Source organism: Lynx canadensis, chromosome A2 (assembly GCF_007474595.2).
Source record: "Lynx canadensis isolate LIC74 chromosome A2, mLynCan4.pri.v2, whole genome shotgun sequence".
Classification (NCBI taxonomy): Eukaryota; Metazoa; Chordata; class Mammalia; order Carnivora; family Felidae; genus Lynx; species Lynx canadensis.
Genome location: NC_044304.2, coordinates 154159484 through 154181528, shown reverse-complemented (window position 1 = coordinate 154181528; position 22045 = coordinate 154159484). Strand labels below are relative to the sequence as shown.

The following is a 22045-nucleotide window of genomic DNA, read 5'->3' as shown; positions in this document are numbered from 1 at the left end:
CTGTGTCTCTTGTGGTCTTCCCTGTCCGTGTCTGTGTCTGAATTTTCCTGAAAGGACACCAGCCATACTGGATTAGGGCCCCCCCGAATGACCTCATTTTTTAACCTCATTACCTCTTTATTTTTTTAAAAATTGTTTTTAACATTTATTCATGTTTGAGAGACAGAGAGAGACAGAGCATGAGTGGGGGAGGGGCAGAGAGAGAGGGGGTTGAATCCGAAGCAGGCTCCAGGCTCTGAGCCGTCAGCACAGAGCCTGATGTGGGACTCGAACTCACAAACTGCGAGATTGTGACCAGAGCTGAAGTCGGATGCTTTAACCACCTGAGCCACCCAGGCGCCTCTGAATTACCTCTTTAAAGACCCTATCTCTCAATACAGCCACATTCGGAGGGACCAGGGGTTAGGACTTCAACATGTGAATTTGGGGAGAATGGAGGGGGGTATCCCAGAGACCAACATGGCCTGGAATCACTCATGGCTTAAGAGCAATGGGGTGGGTTTAGAGGCAATTATTTCAATGGGGTGGGTTTAGAGGCAATTATTTCAACACCAATCAGTGCAAGCTCTGAGCAGAGGGGCATCCAAATGAGTATGCCATGGACCTGGCCCCAGAATGCTGCCAAGCCAGCTATGGGGGAACAGACCGCCTCCCTAGAAGGGGGGGGGTCGGCCATCTAGGCTGGGCGATGCCATGTGGCAGCAGAGTGTGCATGCCAGGAACTGTTCTGTAAGCCTAGAAGAAGGAGAGATAAAAATCAGGTCAGTCCCACGGAGGTTTTCGAAATAATCACAACCACCTCTTATCGAACCTCTACTGTCTGCCAGCACTCTATACAAGCTGTCTCCAGACCAGTCCCACCCCAGGTGCCGTGGAAAGTCCTAGACCCAATAACTTCTACCAAGTTCTCAGTGTTGTGCTGGACGCAAACGAGCGCATGTTAAATGGCAGCTATCATCGCTCAACTAACACTCGTCCAGTACCTACCATGTGCCAGGCGATGTGCTCGTTGCTGGGGATATAAGGCCAAGCAAGATCAACACCGTTTCTGCCCTTGTTGAAGGTGCACTTTAGAGATGCACCACCCAGTATGGTGCGGAGCCGCTAGCCACACATGGCCATGACAATGAAAAATTCAGCTCCTCGGTCACATTAGTCACCTTTCATGTGCTCAACAGCCACGAATGGTTACATTTTCATCCCTGCAGCATTTTCTATCAGGTAGCACTGGAAAGGGGCGGAGCGATAACACCTGTACAGTAAAGGTCATGAGGGAAGAATAGTGATACTGTTACTCTCTCAATGCAACAGCGTTGCAGAAACTGAAGCTCAGAGAGGTTAAGCAATTTGACTAAGTTCACACAGCTACTAAGTGGAAGAACTGGGATCGGAACCCAGGTACATCTTAATCTCATGCTGCCTCTGCCTGTTTTGTGGAGGAAACTGTCAGGCACAGGTAGAATCTGGTTGAAGAGAAAAGACAGAGAAGGTGCCCTTGGTGGGAAAGTAGCAGCTTGGGCAAAGTCACAGATGGGCAAGGCTGGCAAGAAGACCATGAATAAACCAGTCTGGCTGGAGAGGCAGTGACTTGCTGAACTCATGTGCTTGGAATGGTAAGTCGGGGCCTGCCTGCTTTGATTCCGAGCCAAGGAACTGGGAACCACGGCAAAGGGTGACTCCTTGAAAGGTGTCGGCAGGTCCACGGCACGGTCAGAACTGTGTGTTATGGAGGTGACGGTGCTTAGGGGGAACTGGACTGAGACCAGTTAGGGATAGCAGTCGGGATAGAAAGAAAGGAACGAATGAATGGTGTGGAGCAAAGAACACCAAAGTGGGAGCCAAAAGATGTAACCTTGAGACTTAATAGCGTGCAACGTTGAGCGAAATTCACTTCTTTGGGCCTCATTTTCTCAATTCTAAAAGGGCAGGCCTGGCCCAGAGGATGTCTGAGGCTCTTTTTAGCAGTCGTAGTCCAGGATTCTGCAAATGTGATAACATGAGGCTAAGAGAAGCAGTGGAAAGCATAGCACTGAATATAGGGGCAAAGAAGATAGCGGAGTCAAAGGTCCCCCTGATAAGGGGGAACTGTGCTTCGCTAACAAAACCGGGTAAGTGTGTGAACGGGCTTCCCTCTTGTGGGGCTTGGGGGTGGGGGTCAGAGGGTATGGAGGTTGGGAAAAATAAGTAGTGAGAAAATCATGACTTTGTTTTTAAGAAAGTTGTACAGTGATCGTTACGTTACAGCCCCCAAAGTATAGATTTCAAGCTTTTTTGATCCTTGACCCACAGTAGGAAATAAAATTTACATCATGGTCCAGTACAGGTGTCCAGTATTGTATAACGGAAACAAAAGGTTTCTGAAACAATAGTTACGCTCACTAAGAGCAATGGATCCTAATATTGTCTATTCTGTTGCATTTCGATTTTTTTTTTTTAAGGTGGTCGCCATCCCCTGAACTAATTTTATGATCAGTTAATGTGTCCCGATCCACAGTTTTAAAAACACTGCTTAAGAGTTTGGCCCCAAGTCTTCTCACGCTGGAGGCGATGGCTGGGCATCCTATGGAAGAATCCAGGAGGGAGCTGAAGTGACCCTGGAGAAGGCTCCGGGCTGGGGGGAGTTTGGAGACGTTTACTTGAAGCCCTGATCGGAGCGCGTGGAGAAGAGCAGAGGCCTGGGAACGGCCGTCCCGGCGGCGGAGCCGCGCCCCCCACCCCCCCCCCCCGCCCCCGCCCAGGACACTGCAAGCCGGATTCCCGCAGGAATTCGGCCACCACCGGGGGCTGCAGGTCTGAAGCTTGCGCGGAACAGCTCTGCACCCTCAGACCCCAAGTGGATTTCCAAAGCTCCTCCCCTCACTCACCCTCCCGGGAGGCGGGCGAGCGCCCACCCCTCCCTCCATTCATTGCACACCTAGCTCCGGGCCAGGCGGGCGAGCCTCTCCGCCGGCGGTGCCCCCTTCCCGTCTCTGCCCTCCCGCCCCGCTCGCGCGCGCACACAAACTTCTGGCTGCCACCCCTGCGGACCGGCTGTCCTCGGCCGGGCGGAACGCAACTGCGCGCACCTTGCCCGCGAGCCCCGCGGCGGCCCCGAGCCTCCCCCCCACCGCCCCCCCCCGCTCCGCCCCACCCCGCCCCCAGCGCCCGCGCCCGCCCCGGCCCGCCGCTCCTGCCCTCCGCTCGGCCTTCCCCGCCTCGCATCCGTGCCATCGGCGCTCGATTGCGCGCGGACTCCGCGCTCCGCGGCTCGCTCGCTCGCTCGCGCTCGGCCCGCCGCCCCCGCCCCCCCCCGGCCCCCGCCCCCGCCCCTCCTCCCGGCTCCGCCCGCCCCTCCTCCGCCTCCCGTGCAACTTTTGCCGAAGCCCCCACACACAGCCATGCTGAGCTGAGCTCCGGCCGGGCACTGGCCGCGCGCTGCCCGCCCCGGCTCCCGCCCCACCGCGGACCCGCTCGGGGGCCGCGGCCGCCCGGCCCCTCGGCCTCGGCCGCTGCGCCCGCCCGCCCCGGCCGCCCCGGAGCCCCGCGCAGGGGCCCGGCCTCGGCGGCGGCGGCGGCGGCGGCGCCCGGCCCCCTCCCCCGGCGCCGGCCAAGTGAGGCGGTGATGCGGGCGCTGGCGGCCCCGGCTGCGCCGAGAGCGGAGACACAGGCTCAAGATGGCAGATTCCGACTGAGGCTGGGGGGGCCGAGCTCGCGCGCCGCGTTCCCTTCTCCGTTGCCATGAACCGCGGACACCCCGGCCCCGATGGCCCCCGTGTACGAAGGTAAGGGGCGCGCGGCCCGCCGACCCCGCTCGCCCAGCGCCGCCCGGCCGCCGCGGCCCCCGCAGCTTTGTTCTGCCCGCGGCCCCTCGCCGGGCCGCCCCCCCCCTCCCACCCCCGGCCCGCCGCCCCCCGGGCGCCCGGCCTCCGGCGCCCCACCCCCCCGGGGCTTTAACCGGCTCCCGACCCCTCCCCGCCTCCCCCTCCCCTGCCCACGGCACGACCGGGATCCGGAATTTAACAGGATCTTATTTCCAGGGTGGAGAAAGAGGCGGGGGGGTGGAGGGGGGGGGGTGCGAGGGTGGGCTCCTGACCGAAGAAAAGAAATTGGGAGGGGGCTCCTGGGAAAAGACAGACCCGTGACTGTGCTTTTCATTTATTTGGGGTAAATAAAGGTGATGCGGTTTAGCTTTCATCCTCCCCCCTCCCCTGCGCACCGCCCCCCCCCCCGGAAAATTACCTTTAGGGTGATCTTCCCACTCTGTCCCCACGGCTCCCCTTTCCGCTGCTCTCCACTCCCTCCCCACACTCCTTTATTCTTCGCGAGCCTCTGATTTTGGGGGGGCTGTCGGATGGGAATGTATGTATGGGGCTAGGTGATGAGACGGGGGTACGGATGAAAAGTCCATTTCAGACCCAGGCAGAACAATGAAATTGGCTAAAATCTCCCCGCATTAGCGTGTGGAAGGGAAAATGTAGTTGAGCTTTTCAAGTCGGGGTGGGGGGGGCCTGGGGGGGAGGCGGCCGAGACGTTTCCCTCGGTGGGTCTGGCTCAACCTGCGCGGTGCACCTTCACCTGGCGTGGGGTCATTTTCCCGATTTGACTGTCTTTAGGAAGAAAGAAAAGCACGGAGGGCAAAAAAGCACTCCACTCCCCTTGCCCTCCCTCTCCGTTTCGCTTCTCTCCAGTCGGTTCTTGTCAGCTTCCAGCCAGAAATCAAACCAGAATCAACTAAGTTTTTACACTTCGGTGTGTTTTTGTGTGCTTGTAGTAGGAGGAATTTTAAACCAAAGGGTGCCCGATTTTTTTCAGTCATTTCATCGTGAAAATGTTTTTCTCATGAAATCATTGAAATAGCAGCCTTTACATACTTTTAGCGTCAGTCCATCTGGCTTTCTTTCGGTTTTGTTCAGATATTCTGTGGATGAAATAGCAAATGAGAGGGGAAAGGGTTTGTGTGGAGCAGAGAGGAGGGGCAGGGAGAGGAGGTTTTAATCCTTCTATAAATCCCGGGAACAGTGCTGGCGAGTGAGACAGGGAACGCATTAATAGTTTTATCTCTGTTACAAGAGGCAGATTAAAAAAAAAAAAAAAAACTTATCTGAAAAGAAAATCTGTTATTAGTTCCAGGGCTCCAAATGAATTTGGTTTCTGGATGGAATAAAGTTACCAGTCAGGCCCCGGATAATGAGGCTGTAAATAACCTATGGACTGTAAATATTTTTTTTCAGACTCTCTTAGAAACAAAGGGGCTGTTTAGAAGGCAACAGAGAGATGTTATTCCAGGGGCTTTCCTCTTTGATTCTGAAGAACACAAGGTCCATTTAACCATTCGACAAAACAAAACGAAATTTCTGATCACTCCACCACGCAGAATAGAACGAGCCAGTAGTGGCTCTGCGAACATGCCAGGAGAGCCCATGTCGGGCCTTCATTGTTCGTCTGTGTCTATGGGAGGGGGCTACAGTCAATGCTCCCACTGTCTATGGAGTGTTAAAATGAAACAATTTTCTCTTTATTAAGTACCTCCTTGAGACTCCCTCTGCTGGACACTCCGGGTGAGCATTAGAGAAGGAACTTGGCAATGAATTCAGAACTATAGTAAACGGCTGCTTTCCCTCTTAGGAGGGGCTGGGTATGTGGGTTGGGATGTATTTTGTCAACTTTGTAGAAAGCCGGCTTGGGAACTGTGCTGTTCTCCTCCTGTTCCTTTCCGTTCCAAATCCATACGGAATGTAGGCCATACCCCCGGGGCTAAGACGTGGCCCTCCGGTTCTGACTCCAGTGTTTTTTAAGTTATTCTTTTAGTGCATGACGCCAGATAAAGAATTGTGGGTGGGTAAGGTGTTAAGGGTTAAGAACGATCATGGGTCTCAAAGGTCTCAGGAGCTCGCTGTTTCTATTTGCAAGCTTCATTCCCTGTGGCAGGTGACCTCCCTGGTCACCTCTTTCAGCCCTGGGTTTCACTCAGTCTTGCCTTGTTCCTACACTTTGTACCCTTTGATTCTGCTGGAGTTTCTGTGCATCTCTGTCCTTTTTCTGTTCTTTCTCCTCTCCCCTTCTCAACCAGTCCAGCCTCACACGCTCAGGCCTGGGTCTTTCTTGAAGGAGACTGTTGGTCATGTTCTGAAACAGACAGGTGACCTCTATAAAGGATTGTATTGCTGGAACCTACATTCATTTCGTGTGATGAGTGCTTCTAAGACTCCAGTGACCTCCTTTTCCCCTCCTTGGCGACATCCGCTGCATTCAGTGAGCCTGGTTTTTTACCATATCCCGGTCACAATGCACGGACTCCCTGTGTCTATCCCGAAGGAGTAGGGCTTTTTCCTGGGGAAGTCACCAAGAAGAGCAATTTCTAATTGTTTTCGAGCTACTAAAAAAACGAACATGGGGTTCTTCTAAGGAGAAGTACAGTGACAGGTGAGGTATTCCTGCTGGGATTCAGGAGTGCACTCGTTTGTTTAAATGGGGTGCACTTGCCCCAGGCGGGGATACTGGGTCAAGGCCTGAATGCAACCGTGGGGCATTCTGAATGTGCCAGCTCTTGAGAGAGAAATGCCGTCTTTGGGTATGTGTGATAATCCGAATTAATGGGTAGCCAAGTGTTACCAGGCTTGCACTTCTTGCTTTTAAGGTTAGGTTTTAAATAGCGCATTAATTTTCAGTAACTTGGTACTGGTTAAGGTAGACTTCTTTAAAAAGGTTTATTTTCTTTAGGAAGTTAAACATTTGCCTTGCAATTGTGTTTACTCCATCAGCTTGCTTAGCAAGGCTTTTTTTCAATGTGTAGTGCAAAGGCCAACCACATAGGTCTGTATTGCCAGGGGTTCTGAACTAGGGGACCCTATATTCCAAGTTAATTACGTCCCACCGTACCTGAGATGTGTCACGTCAATTAGTATTGGCTTACACAGTCAGACTTCCCAGAACTGTCGTACTGAAATCTCTCATCAGATGGGTCTAAAGACACCTACCAAAATGCCTACCAAGAAATGGATTCTGAATCATCTTCCATTAAAAGAATTTGATGACACACGTTCTAAAATATCTTTTCCTGTGTTTGTGTTTTGTATTTTTAAAATGAGTAAGTATAAATATTGTTTTCATTCGCACCACATTTGAGTAGTGAAGCAAGGGTCATTAATTTTATCCTCAATTCCAGACAGTGTGGCACAGTGCTTAGATCCGAGAAACCTGGCTTTGAATCTGGCTGTACGACTTTGGACATGTTACTGAACTTCTCTGAGCTTTGTTTTGTTTTGTTCTGTTTGAAGCCTTATTGGATTGTACGAGGACTCCATTAGCAAGGAGTATATGTAAAGCGCCTGGCTGTAGGCGTTTTCTCTGTGTGTGTTAAATCCCTCTTTTTTTTTTTTAAATTTTTTAATTTTTCTGTGTTTTTGCACTGCTTACAGGCATGATGACTCCAGGGAAAGAATAACCCACAAATAGTTTGGAAAACCAATAATAGCAACATTTCAATTATTAATCTCCTGCTTTTCCTCTTCCAGTTTGGGCACCAGCGACAATAAACCCCCCACGGCCACGCAAGAAAGAGCCTTTCTGACCCCCTCTGTGACCTTTCTAGATTTCTGTTCCCACTGAGTTTCTGCCGGTTTCAGGTAGAGAATTTCTCACATTCTATGCCACTTTAAAAATGAGGAAACAAACCGTTAGAGCAGAGTTTCAGGGGCTGCAGCTGTGCCTGTGGGAAAGTATCCCAAAGCATGAAAGATAACCTTCAGCCCTAACCAGGATCCCTTCCTAACCCAGGGGGCAGGCGGGGAAAGGGTGCAGCCAATGGGCTCACCAGCCTCAAGAGGGGCGGCACGCACCCAGCCCCACGCCGGCGTCTGGCTCATCGTGCGTTTGACACACTTTTCCTACAGAAGAAAACTTGGTGCTTTATGCACGTTACAGCTGCTCCTGTCTTCATATTTAATTTTCTTATGTTTCCTCATTTCTCTTCCTTCCTCCCGTAGAGACCAACCTCAGGGAACCACCTTTGAGGTTTCTAAGGAACAAAGTAGTGATGATCAAGAGGGTATGATATGTGACCATTTTTTTATTGTTCTCTGAACGTGTAATTTGCCAGTGCTTTCCGGTAGTCTTGTGATGACAATTCAAGCACTTGAGGTTGCCGTCAGAGACGGGATTCAGAATAATGCCAGCCGACTTTGTATAACCACCGATAGATAGAGTGCGAACGGGAAAGGCCCAAACTGGCAATAGTTCCATCTAATTTGATGATACTCTGTGTGTGTGGGGGGGGGGGGGTGAGCAGGGGGGAAGAAAACTGAAAAGCTGGAGTATAGGGAGGTCTTTATTTTTCTTCTAAAAGAAACCGAGGTGCCTGAAGTTCATAGCGGGAAGTGTGACTCATGTGCCACTTAGAATGTGCTGCACCCCGCACTCACATTAACTCACTGTCCTAACAGCCCCACGAGCTGGGCACTGTCCCCCTCGCTCTGCAGACAGGGCACATCTTTAATGAATTCACTTAACAAGCATTTACGTAGGGGCTCTTTCCTCAAGGAGTCCAGGAGGTGTGGGAAGCGAAAGTCAAAAGTACACGTGGGCTCACCGGACCGTGGCCTGACTCAAGATGGAATGCTTTTTGGGGGACGCGTGTGCGTGCCAGTTTTTAATTCTTCACGTGCGAGTGTTTCTTAAGCTGTATAGGGAAGGCCTCGTTTCCCCATTTTTCTCTTGAAAGATGTTTAATTTGGATCAAACAAGTCTTTCTGAATGTAGGAAATCCCTATTACAAATTTCCTTAGAAATCACCATCCCTGGTTACCATTGCTTCCTCTTTTCTTATATTTTGTATCCTTGTAAATGCAAATATGTTTCTAATTTGCACACCCGCCCCTGGGAGACTTTTTGTTCTTTAAGGCTACGGGTTGTGCCGTGCGTGGACCAAGCGGACCCCTGCATCGGCCGTGGCTTTTGGAGAATTAATTTCTGGCCTGGCTGCCTGGATGAGATCTTGTGTTGTGGTACTTATTCGTGGGGATATAGATCCCTCAGGGAATTGTGGGAGAAGAAAACCTGGCTCTGCCACTCAGGAGCATAGAACCCAGGGCAGGAGAGGACCTCAGGAGAAATGTAGTTCATCCCTCCTGCCTTCAGGAGCGTCAGTGTCCATGACTTGAAATCGTCAGTTCATCAAAACAACCTCCCCCCCCCCCCCCCCCCCCCCCCGCCCAGGGAAGAGCCACACTAGGAACCCCCCTCAGTGACCAATTCCAGGATTCTAGTAACTGGATTGCCAAAAAAATTCCTGGGCCCACCAGTTCTCTGCTGCCATCGTTCAAACCTGTTTTCTTTTACTCAGTTCCTTTCTCTAAAACCTTTCATATATTTGAAGATAATAACTGGGTCTGTTCCGCTCTTTCCCCACAGAGCCTGTTCTGTGTCCCCTCCCTCCTCTGAACTCTCTCTAGTTTCTCCACATTAAAAAAAAAAAAAAAATGGTGGTGGTCGAAACTGAATGCAGTTCTTTAATAATGGTCTCATTAGTACAGTGTACATAAGAAAAATGACTTCAGGCTTCTTGCATCACCGGGAACCCCTAGAGGGCAGGAACCAAATCTGATTCATCTTTGCACCCCCCACAGTAGCTGTGCAGTCCGTGAAACCTCGTAGGCACTTCATAAATATTTGTTGAATTGACTCTTCCTTTAATATATCTAAGTAATAACGTACACACACCAGCGCTGGATTGGTAACTAACAGCTCGCTTCACCTCAGTCCCGAGTCTTCGAGTTCCTTCTGTGGCACGCGTAGCCATCCCTCCCCCAACAGCGCCACCTTCCGCTTGACTCGGCGTCTGCTGGATCCCTTTGAATTCATTCACCCTCTACTTCCAGCTCCTCAGAATCTTATCTATCTCCTACGCATCCGACCAACAGAATGCAGAGGACCTGAGTGTATGAAGTTGAACTGCTCTCGAAAGAAGAGAAGAGATTACACAGAAGAATCTTGATGATTCAGTGTAATATCAGTTCATCCAGCTTGAGAAAAGACAGTTTGTCAAATTCTCTACAGATTCTGAGTCAGCTAAAGCCATACCTGTTTTTCTGGGTTCTCTGTGACAAGTAAGCGAGGCATTTGTGAGAGCGGCTACAAGTCAGCTGGTATTCCTCCCTGCCTTTGGTCTAAAGCCCACAGAAAAGGCCAAAGATTCTGATGGACAAGGCCATTCAACTTGGGACTTTCTGATGAGTGACTCTCCCATTAGAAAGTAAGCCGGTAAAATAGTTGCCAATACAAAAAAAAAAAAAAAAAAAAAAGCAAACCTTGAAAACTGGAAAATAATTTTGTGGTTTTTACAGTCACTTATTTCTACACATGGCACTGAAGAGATTTGTAGTGTTTTGAAAGTGGTCTGTTTTGGCAATTCTTGCCTAACTTCTTTTGCTCTAGTAGGTTCTGATTAATTAAATGCCACTGTGTTTAAGCAGAATGAAGATTGATGGACTCTTGCATGTGCTAATGCTGTAGACTTTATAAAACCTTTACTGTCACAAAAAGAATACAGGCTAATATGTGAGCGAGCAAGGGCATTTTCCTTCCGTTGGTGGTACCTATCCTCAGGAAAAGATCGCTGCGGAAGCTGCTGTAACATTGGGAAGAAAAGCACTTTTTGGTTCATGCAGTTATAGATTGCATCCTGACAAAGGAAGGTTTGTTTCTGTATTTTTACCATTTTCCTCCGTATCAGTATTACCTCACTGATTCAACCTACAGAGTTATTATTCACAATATAAAATGATTTTTCCAAGAGCTTTTCATGCCAGTTCTATGTAGAACTTCTAGTTTCATAAAGTATTAAAGAAGCAAATTTCAGGTCGCCTGGGTGGCTCAGTGCGTTAAGCGTCCTACTTCAGCTCAGCTCGTGATCTCACGGTTCATGAGTTCAAGCCCTGCGTTGGGGTCTGTGCTGATGGTTCAGAGCGTGGAGCCTGCTTCCGAGCCTGTGTTTCCCTCTCTCTGCCCCTCCCCCACACGCACGCTGTGTATCTCTCAAAAATAAATAAACATTAAAAAAAAATTTTTTTTAAAGAAGCAAATTTCAGCGGTACCTGTGCCTGCAGTCCTCTTAAAAGTCATATGGTCAGGAGATTTGGAAAACTCTGGTTTGCTGATTGTTGAAGTATATTCTTTTTTTTTTTTTTTCCCCTCTCTAATGAAGAATTTATAGAGCTCTGACAAAAACCAGCATGTAAGTTCCTGAAATTGTGCAGAAAGGCAGCAAGTTACACCCTCCTGAGTTCTGTGTGACTGCAGCTACTCACCAGAATCCAGGCTGATAGCAACTTCTGCCGGAAAGTAAGTTCCAGGGGAACTCGTTACAGGCAGAGCGAGAGAGCACACGCGTGCACGCGTTCAGCTTTATCCCCTGAACCGCTTACATTTGCAGCCCCAGCACAGTACGGTTACTGTTACTCATTAAGTATGACCCGCACCATCAGGGAGAGATTAATCGATATTCGTTATGTTCCGTTAGCCGCGACTGGGAGGTTCTCTCTCATGCAGTGCAGCAATGTTTCCTTTAGAAAATAGTTAAAATGAAGAAACTCGTTTAATCACACCGTGACTTACTTCCAAAAGGATTGAAGGCCGCTTACAGGGTTAAATTTCTGGACGATGGGAAATGAATTTAGGTAGATCAGTTTCGTGCATCAGCTTATTCCCGAGGATGTCGGATAAGTGAGGTATTCCTACGCCAAGAGGCTACAGGAGCAGTCAAAACTCCCGTGCCAGCATAACAAGGTGAATAAGCAGAGAGCATAATGGAATTCATTTGCAAAGTAATTTTTGCTTGGCTGGAGTGGTAGGCACAAAATAGGCCAGTAGATGAGAACGGGAAGTGTTTGGGATCAGTTGTTGAAAGGTTTAAAGGGGGTTCTAATTCAAGAGACATTTTATGGTATGGAGAGGGGGACCAATCTAATCAAAATGATACTTGAACAAGGTAATTTTCCCTGGCCTGAGTATCATAGTGGAATGAGACCACCAGAGGGTGAGCCTTGCTGGGAAGCCGTGTGCTGCAGTGGAAGGGTATGAGCACCGTGCAGACGGACCCGGGGCCCTTGTTGGGGTCACGGAGGAAAATGTGCAGCGCGCCTGACCCGAGGGTTCAGTACATATTTGTTCTTTTTCACTTTCCTCCCCACACCTTATGGCAGCGTCCTAGGATCAGGAAAGCTTGCGGGGGTTGGCAACACCATGATATTTATTCTGTTTTTCCCAAGAATCTCTTCTCTTTCTAGGCTCTCTCACATTCCACGTGGAGATCAGCCTATTTCAGTATCTTATTGGTTACAGTAGAAACCCAGTGGGATCTTCACACATTAGTATCCACCTTTGACACAGGAGGAAACTGAGGTCCAGAGAGGTGAAGAGGCTGCCCTGATGTCGCCTAGAGAGAAGAGGGGAGGCAGAGCCAGGGTTCTTGTCTCCCAGGGCAGTGTGCACAGAAGGCTCGGGACACCAAGCGGGGCTTTGCTGGGCTGCCCTAGCAAACGGAGCTCCGGGGGTAATGGTTCCCACAAGGCTGTGGGAGCCCCTGGCCTTTCCCCCCCAGACCTGCCCGGGGGGGACAAGGCTGTCAAAGCCCCTGACCTACCCGGGGAGGACAAGGCTGTTAGAGCCCTGGCCTTTCCCCCCAGACCTACCCAGAAGGGAGCTGCTGAGCTGTGCTTCTCCTGGGTCCCCTGTGGCTCACAGTGTCTCTCTGAGCTCGTACACAGGCAGGATTTTCCCCGTTCCTGAGGAAAGCAAGGCCCCGTGCCCTCAGCTCCAGCGTTCAGAGTCTTCTGTTAGGAAGTTGTTGCTCGGTTTCTCTGAGAAGGTTTGCAGCTTGTCACCATAAGCTACTCATTAACAAAAACAGAAAAATCACAGAGAAACCAGTACAACTGAGCTGAGTTTCAGAGAACCTCAGAGTATCTTCCAGTCATTAAGCAGCTTTTCTTTTCTTTTTTTTTAATTCTGATTTCCCAGGTACAGTTTAGAGTCATTTTTTTCTCACTGACATGACCAGAACTTGTACCCATGGGCCCTGGGGAAGGCCTGGAAGTGGGCGAGAGGCCTTTGGGGCAGGAATTCCCTGGGCCCCAGGGACCTAGGTCACAGTCGGGAGAGGACAGTGCGCAGCCCGTGAGGTGGCGCACCCCTTGACCTGGGGGACATCCCCATCCTAAGGGCAGTGGTGATACGGGGACTTCTTGCTGTAAAACTTGGGGCAAGAAAGGCAACTTGAAACGTTTCCTGTTTATACAAGTCATGGCTGTTGATTGCTTCACTGGATACTCAGCTTTCCTTTCTTTTCCTCTTCAGCCTTGATCTTCTACTGTGGTTGCTCCATTAAGCACACTTGATGAAACTGACCCATTTCCTGTTGCTTGCCATGGCAGCTCGGTAACCAGTATGTTCCTCCCACAATGAAACTTGACAGAGAGCCCAGTAAATCGTATGGCTTTTCTGTTTCGTCTGTTGGAGCCCTTGACGGGCACAGCCTCTCCATGGCTCTCCTTCCTTGATGTTACGTCACCTCTCTGCTTCCACCTACTTATTACTTCCCACTCGTCTGCCCACAGCCGGGCTCCTTTACCGACCTGTTTGTTCTTTGACTTTGTGTGTCTTCGCTGTGTGTTCGCATTGATGCGCTCGCAGGTGTGAGGGTCCAGGTGGAGGAGCACGTGGAACCTCCCTTTGGGTCCATTGGTGCAGGAAACTGTCCGGAGAAGTGGTTCTCGGACTTTGCCAGTCACCTGGAGGGCTTGTTAAAACACATCGGTGGGCCCCACCCTCAGAGTTTCTGTTTCAGTAGGTCTGGGGTGGGGCTGGAGAATTTGCGTTTCTGATTGAGAACCCCTGTTTTAGAATGAATGTATTCAGAATGAAAAATCAGTAAACCTTTAAAAGGAGGTGGTAGTTGTTTTGATTACAACTTCTCTTGGAGGAGGGAGAGTCAGAGACCTGACATGAGCATTATTTTTAGTCCTACTGCCCTTGTGTGGCCAAAACTTCCTGAAATCCAGCCCCTGGCCTTCCTGCCTCTGGCTGCGGGAGTGCCAAGGCCCCATCCTCCCTTTCCCTGGTTCTTCCAGAGCCAGCCAGTCTGTAATTCATGCAGGTTGGCCCTGGGGTCCTAGAGTAGACTGGACAGGTAGCATTCTTGCAATAATAATATATTGTCATTAACATGAAAAGCTCTGTGATCTTCGGTCTTTGCACAAGAGGCCATTGAGGCTTAGAGATGTTAACTAATGTGTCTCAGGTCTCAAGCAGTAACTGGTTAGAGCTCGGGCCTGAGCCCCACCTGATACCAGAGCGTGCCCTTGTCTTGACCGGAAGGCCACCTTGCTTCTCACAGGTGAGGGGTCTGTGCCATATGTGACAGGGAGATACATGATTAGGACCCTTGGAGAAGGGGCAGTCCCGGTGGGGGCTGATGGTCCTAGAGCATTAACGTCACACACACACTCCCGAGGCCCTGCTGTCCCACTTGCCGCTTCTTCAGGATCCCGTTGACATGGTGATCTAGCACTTAGTCTGGTGGCTGGCAGAGACGCTGGATTATAGTAAAGGGCAGCCAAGACATGAACCCTCTTTGAGCAGCAAAACAGATAAAATATCTGAGAACAATCTCACTGAGGCGTCTAAGAAAAAACTGCTATGGGAAGATGATAACAGCTAATCCCTAACAAGCCCTAGCCGTTGCCGGTTCTGTTCTAAGGTTTCACACGTATTAATTCATTGAATCCTTGTAGCAAGGCTGCAGGGTGGGTTCTGCTACCATTGTGTTAGACAGAAGCACAGGAAGGTTCCGCAGCTCCAAAACGGCAGAGCTGAGGCTGACCCCAGGCAGCCTGGATGTAGAGCTCGCACCCCAAGGTGGAAAAGCCCTCCCAGCCCCTTCCTAGATGGAGAGTAAAATTTGGAAATACGTTCTTTGTTTTTTGTTTTTTTTTTCCCCTCCAAATGCAGTTGTTCTTTGTTTCGATCAAAATCTACATAAATGTTTCCAAATTTGAGAAACTGATTTCTGTTGCTCTTGAGAGATGAGGTAGTGGGCATGGAACAGTCAGGCCTGAAAGGGGAGCGTAGCAAAGGGGTGAGCTCTACCATGTGTTAAAAGAAACCGTAACACGTCAAATTTGGCACGAAATTTGACAGGCCCATCAGTGGGGCAGAATACATGAGCCAGCTTGAAGGCCCTGTTGTCTGAGCATTTAATAGATGATGAAGGAGGTGCCACAAAGCAGTGGGGGAAAGGAAACCCGACTGAACAAATGGGAGTGGGGCCATCTGATAGCAATTTGAAAAATCTCAATGGACGTCCTCACCTCACACCATTATACCAACATAAATTCTACGTGATTAAGATGTTAAATTCAACAAAAATCTGTCGAGCGCTTTCAACATGCCAGGTACTGTTCTAGGTGCCTTCAGTGAACAAAACAGATGAACAGCCCTACCCTGAAGCAGTGTGTATTTTAGTAGATAAAGGTAACTAATCCAGTGGTTTTGGTTTTGGTTTTTGTTTTAAGCCTGAAAGAAACAGAAGTGGCTATTTATTAAACCTCTGGAGGAGCTGAAATTTCTAAGCTTAGAATCTGTGGATAAAATCACAGAGCAAAATAATCAATAGTTTTGTCAGTGTAACATTCCCCAAATGTTAAGGTTATTTCTGGTTTTACGATCGCGAGATGTTCCTCAGTGTTTATTCAGTGTAGCATTACGGTGTGTCTGAATTTCAGGAGAGGTTCTCCGAAGTAGAATTACTAAATCAAGGGGTGTGAACATTTCTCGGGTTCTAGATATGTGCCGCCAGATTATGTTCCTTCCGGAAGTATTTTTGTATCAAACAAATCCAACCACCTAGATAAAGACTTAGGTTTACCCACCCCTTCCTTCAGGAAGGAGGAGTTCCTCTCTTCTCAGGGGATGTATCATTTCCAAGGGCTTTGGGTACAATCTATACATATCAGTAACTCCCAAACTTGTATCTCTACCTAGATTTACATTTTTGAGTTCCAGAGCCTTAGAGACAACGATTGACCTGACATCTCTGTTTGGATGTCCCACAGGCATCACATTGAACACGTACAAAGAAAAAAATTTTGGCCAACCCTCTGAAATATGTGCCTTTTCCAGAATTCCTTGTTTCCATGAATGGCATCATCTTCTACCTTGTAGTTGACATCAGAAAGCCGAGAGTCATTCTTGACTTCATTTTGCTTCACATTTAATCTATCACCAAATTTTATTGATTTTGCCTCCCAAATATAGACATTCTTGTTTCTCGCCAGAGTTATGCTCTGTAAAGCTGCCACAAACATGAATTAGCAAATCCTGAAGCACTGCTCTAGGTTAGCTGCCTGCAAGCCTCTAGTCATATTTTTATCAGCCGATCGATACATAACCTTGTCTACGTGTGCTTCTGTTTAAAGACGTCTTCTTTAATGTATAGTGTTAATTCATTAACATTGAACTCAAAGGCTACAGCACTATTAGCTCATGCTTGAATGAAGCTTACCAGCACATGTACTTTCTCTGTAAGGCACATCGCAGCCTTTTTGCATTGAAAAACACTAGATTGCCCTTCAGCACTGTGCTTGGGGGTCATTTTTAAATCCCCAGCGAAATCCACAAAAAATGCAAACCACGTGGTACTAAATAGACAGTGGAGAATATACTTGCGTATAGTATAAGAGCGGAAACTAAAAGGCAGAGCATGGCCTCATTTGACCTCAGCTGGGAACACAGTGTGTCAAGGCATGTCCGGAAGTTACTGTGAAAGCACGCTCTGAGTACTGATTTTGGGATTACAAATAAATTTTAGTGAGTTGGTGAATTCGCAAATACGGAATCTGCAAATGACAAAGGACCACTTGTATATGGTGAACCTATCCATTTCTTTCTATACTGCTGTCCCCTGGCCCAGTGGTCAGCAGACTCATTCTGGAAAGGGTCAGACAGTAGGTACGGTTGACCCTTGAACAATGTGGGGTTAGGGGTGTCAACACACAGTCAAAAATCCATGTATAAATTTTGACTCTCCAAAAACTGTACTAATAGACTGGAAGCCTTACTGATAACATAAAGAGTTGATTAACCCCCCCTTTTTTTTGTATGTGTGTTATATAGTGTATTCTTACAATAGATTAAGCTAGATACACTAGAATATAGTGTATTCTTACAATAGATTAATCTTACAATAGATTAAGCTAGAGAGGGGAAAATGTTATTAAGAAAATCATAAGAGAAAATACATTTTGGGGGCTATATTGTAAAAAAAAAAGTTCACACATAATTGAACTTGTGTGGTTCAAAGCTGTGTTGTTCAAGGGTCAACTGTATTTTAGGATTTACAGGCCGAATGGTCTCTGTCACAGCTGCTCGACTCTGCAGCTGTGGTGAAAGCAGCTGTAGACAATGCGTAAATGAGTGGATGGCACTGGGTTCCAGTAACACTTTATTTACAAAAGCAGGCTTCGGCTGGATTGGCCCTCAGGCTGCAGTTGGGAATCTTCTAGCCTAGTCTAACCCACCGTAGTGTCTCATCTGGACTGTCTTCCTGACCTGTCTATCCCCCATGTCCGTTCTTGAGCCTCCAGCCAACGTCCATGGTGATAGGAAGTGTAAGTTAGATCTGATCCCCTCTCCCACTTCAGATGTCCAGCTGTTTCCATCACACTTCAGATAAAATCCAAAATCTGAATATCATGGCTACACCACGGTCCCTGCTGATTTGTCCAATCTTATTTTATGCCAGGCTTCCCTTCTTTGCCCTGTCCGGGCCTCTTCCAGGTCTGTGACTGTTCCCAGCTGTTTCCTGCTTCAGCACCTTACTTCCAGTCTCTCTGCCTAGAATCGTCTTCTGCCTCTTGCCTGGCTGACTGCTATTCACTCTGTAGTCATAACCGAAATGTCACTTCCTCTGGTGTGAACTAGATGCCCCTCTTCTGATCTCTAGGCGCCCTGTTCTTTTCCTTCACAGCACTTACAGTCTTTACCTACCTACTTCCGCCTGCCTTCCCCATTAGACTGCAGGCTCTGTGAAGATAAGAACACGTGTGTGGTTGTGTCTGTTCTCTACTCGAGTTGCCTTCACGCACGTTGCAGACACTTCCTAAGACTTGCTAAATCAATGGATGATTGTACAGCACAGTTTTGTTCATATAGATTTTTCTACACTATAGAAACCTGAAGAAGTCACCCTTTCAGGGCATACAATATATCTTCTAAAATTGAGAGTGATAGTTGAAGAGAAAAGTCATCCTGAGAAGTGGATTTGTAAATGGGTGTGAGCGTGTCTTTATTGTTCAAGGGTGTATATACCTGCCAACAGGTATATCCGGCCCAACGTTTCCTCCCTGGGACTTGAGTGCTGTGTTAAGTCCTGCTAGGCTCCCTTTGCTCCTGGAGAGTTATTGAACCCTGCCAGTAACGTCTTCTCCCAGGGGAAGTGAGGGTCAAGTGTGCTCGAGGAGGCATTTGGCACCCCTTTAAAGACTGCCTACAGTGTGAGTCTGGGGAAGAAACCTTTGATTTGTCAGAGAATCGTTTTAGCATTGAAATCCAAAATCAAAGAGTGTTCGCAAGTCATTCCAAGAATCCTGCATGCTAGAGATGGACAGACAGCATATTTTGGAAAAATGATACATCATTTCTTAGATGGTCTCTCGTGGATTAGCATTGTAAGATTTAAAGCCTGTTTAATGTCTTTTGAAAAGATGTGTTGTTATTAGAAACACTACCTGTGCGTTATAAAAAGTTAGAAAATACGGGCAAGCAACACAGACATGCACACACTTTCTCTTTTCTTCTCTCTAGAGATTACCACTGTTATACATCGCAGGTCTTTTCTGTGCATATAAACGTACAAACACTTTTTTTTTTTTAGAAAAACCAAGATGATATATTACTGTCTCGTAATCTGCTTTTTTCAGTGAACAGTTTCCAGTCTTGTATTTCAGTGAAATTCATTTCATTTCATTCCTTGTCCATATTCACATTTCCTTAATTGGCCCCCAAATGTCCTTTGAAGACAGTTTGTTGAAGTCAGTATCTAATTGGGGACCACGCACCATGTCTGATTTAACTTTCTTTTAGTCTCTCAGCCTGGCACAGTCTCTCTCTGAAAAAAATGGACAGTTTCCTGTAGAAGTTCTCACCTTTTCCATCTGCAGGCTCGCTTCTTTAGGGCATTGCTGCACCTGCTTCTCCATCCCCTGGATTTGCTGAATCTAAAGGTTCCATGGGTTCATCAAGTTCACCAGTTTGCTAGAATACCCCAGAGGTGATTCTGTGCACTTCATTTACCTTCCACTTACCTACTCGTAGAGAAGCTGAGATTGACGCCCTGGATTAGGGTTGGGGCAGCCCCAAACCCTTCACTGTCCAGTTCTCTTCCCCCCCTTGACACCAAAAGCGATCTGTGTGGTGTAACTTTGGTATATAGACCATTTGCCGAATAGTTTTAGCACCAAATGATAAGTCTTGCCTGTCATCTTATGTTCATTAGGTTTTGTGAAATGATGCTTTTCTAATTCATTTCTTGTACTGGGTTTTCTCTCATCTATGGGGGCTGTCTGGTTATCCTGAAAAAATTCTTCTAATGCGAAAGGCAGGATCTTTGCTAATACTCCATCCTTAATCATTAATTTTCAAAGTAAGGAGTTGTATAATAGCCTTTTCAAATAGTGAGAAATGAGGTTTTTTTCTGTCTTTTTTAAATCATTTTATAGGCATGAGTTTGTTTTTTTCTTTTAATTGATTTGGTGTTTTAGTCATTAACCTTTTTGTTACATCTTCAGGCAGTGAGGACCCCTTCGCTAGCTGCTGTGACCTTTTGACAGGACTTTCATAAAGTTTTCTTACTAGATGGCACAAAATGCCCAAGGCTCATCTTGGACTTTTCAGTGGTCTCAAACAATGGTATTAGAGACCACAGTCTGTGCGTTAGGGGTGGTTATTGCTACAGAGGTGACTTGTTGCTAGGCAATTCCAGTGGACGGAACTAGAAAATACATATTGTTAAAAAGTTAGAGTTCCAATTGACTAGTTTAGTGTTCATTTCCCTGTGGTTTCACTCAGTTTCCTCAGTTCTTTCTTTTCTTTCTTTTTCTTTTTCTTTCTTTCTTTCTTTCTTTCTTTCTTTCTTTCTTTCTTTCTTTCTGTCTTTCTGTCTTTTCTTTTTCTTTCTAAAATTTACATCCAAGTTAGTTAGCATATAGTGCAATAATGATTTCAGTAGAATCCAATGATTCATCCCCTACGTATAACACCCAATGCTCATCCCAACAAGTGTCCTCCTTAATGCCCCTTGCCCATTTAGCCCATCTCCCCCCCCACTGATAACCCCCTCCAACAACCCTTAGTTCATTCTCTATATTTAAGAGTATCTTATGTATTGTCCCCCTCCCTGTTTTTATATTATTTTTGCTTCCCTTCCCTTATGTTCATCTGCTTTGTATCTTAAATTCCACATATGAGTGAAGTCATATGATATTTGTCTTTCTCTGACTAATTTCACTTAGGATAATACACTCTAGTTCCATCCCTGTTGTTGCAAATGGCAAGATTTCATTCTTTTTGATTGTGGAGTAATACTGTACTCCATTGTATATATATATACCATATCTTCTTTATCCAATCAGGTGAATGTGCCCCTTTGGAACAGCACACCTGTATCCTTTGGATAAATATCTAGTAGTGCAATTGCTGGGTCGTAGGGTAGTTCTATCTTTAGTTTTTTGAGGAACCTCCATACTGTCTTCAAGAGTGGCCGCACCAGCTTGCATTCCCACCAACAATGCAAAAGAGATCCTCTTTCTCCGCATCCTCACCAATATCTGTCATTGCCTGAGTTGTTCATGTTAGCCATTCTGACAGGTGTAAGGTGGTATCTCATTGTGGTTTTGATTTGTATTTCCCTGACGATGAATGATGTTGAGCATTTTTTCATGTGTCTGTTAGCCATTTGGCTGGCTTCTTTGGATGTCTTTGCCCGTTTCTTTACTGGATTATTTGTTTTTTGGGTGTTGAGTTTGATAAGTTCTTTATAGATTTTGGATACTAACCCCTTATCTGATATGTCATTTGCAAGTATCTTCTCCCGTTCTGTCAGTTGCCTTTTAGTTTTGTTGATTGTTTCCTTCGCTGTGCAGAAGCTTTTTAACTTGATCAAGTCCCAGTAGTTCACTTTTGCTTGTTTCCCTAGCCTCCTGAAACACGTTGAGTAAGAAGTTGCTGTGGCCAAGGTCAAAGAGTTTTTTGCCTGCTTTGTCCTCAGGATTTTGATAGCTTCCTGTCTTATGTTTAGGCCTTTCATCCATTTTGAGTTTATTTTTGTGTATGCTGTAAGAAAGTGGTTCAGGTTCATTCTTCTGCCATGTCGCTGTCCAGTTTTCTCAACACCATTTCCTTTATTCCATTGGTATTCTTTGTCAAAGTTGAGTTGGCCGTATGTTTGTGGGTCCATTTCTGGATTCTCTGTTTTGTTCCATTGATCTGTGTGTCTGTTTTTGTGCCAGTACCATACTGCTTTGATGATTACAGCTTTGTAATATGTCTTGAAATTGGAGTTGTGATGCTCCCAGCTTTGGTTTTCTTTTTCAGGATTGCTTTGGCTATTTGGGGTCTTTTCTGGTTCCATACAAATTTTATGCTTGTTTGTTCTAGCTCTGTGAAGAATGCTCGTGTTATTTTGATAGGGATTGCATTGAATATGTAGATTGCTTTGTGTAGGATTGACATTTTAACAATATTTGTTCTTCCAATTCATGAGCATGGAATGTTTATTCATTTTTTTGTGTGTCTTCAATTTCTTCCATGAGTTTTCTATAATTTTCAGTGTATAGATTTTTTACCTCTTTGTTTAGGTATTTTATGATTTTTTGGTGCAATTGTAAATGGGATCAATTCCTTGATTTCTATTTCTGCTGCTTCATTATTGGTGTATAGAAATGCAACTGATTTCTGTGCATTGATTTTATATCCTGTGGCTTTGCTGAATTCGTGGATTAATTCTAGCAGTTTTTTG

General features: G+C 47.0%; 1 protein-coding gene across 2 annotated transcripts in view; it reads left to right on the top strand.

Moving 5' to 3' along the window:
* The first annotated feature begins 3583 nt into the window (after nucleotides 1-3583).
* HIPK2 (homeodomain interacting protein kinase 2) overlaps nucleotides 3584-22045 on the top strand; it is a 179051-nt gene continuing 160589 nt past the window's right edge. The window contains exon 1 of one of the 2 annotated variants that reach the window (XM_030308554.1): nucleotides 3584-3761. In XM_030308554.1, coding sequence (XP_030164414.1) covers nucleotides 3743-3761 — 19 coding nt within the window. In that variant the 5' untranslated portion in view covers nucleotides 3584-3742. The remainder of the gene's footprint in view (nucleotides 3762-22045) is intronic. The other variant, XM_030308553.1, reaches the window with a different exon arrangement.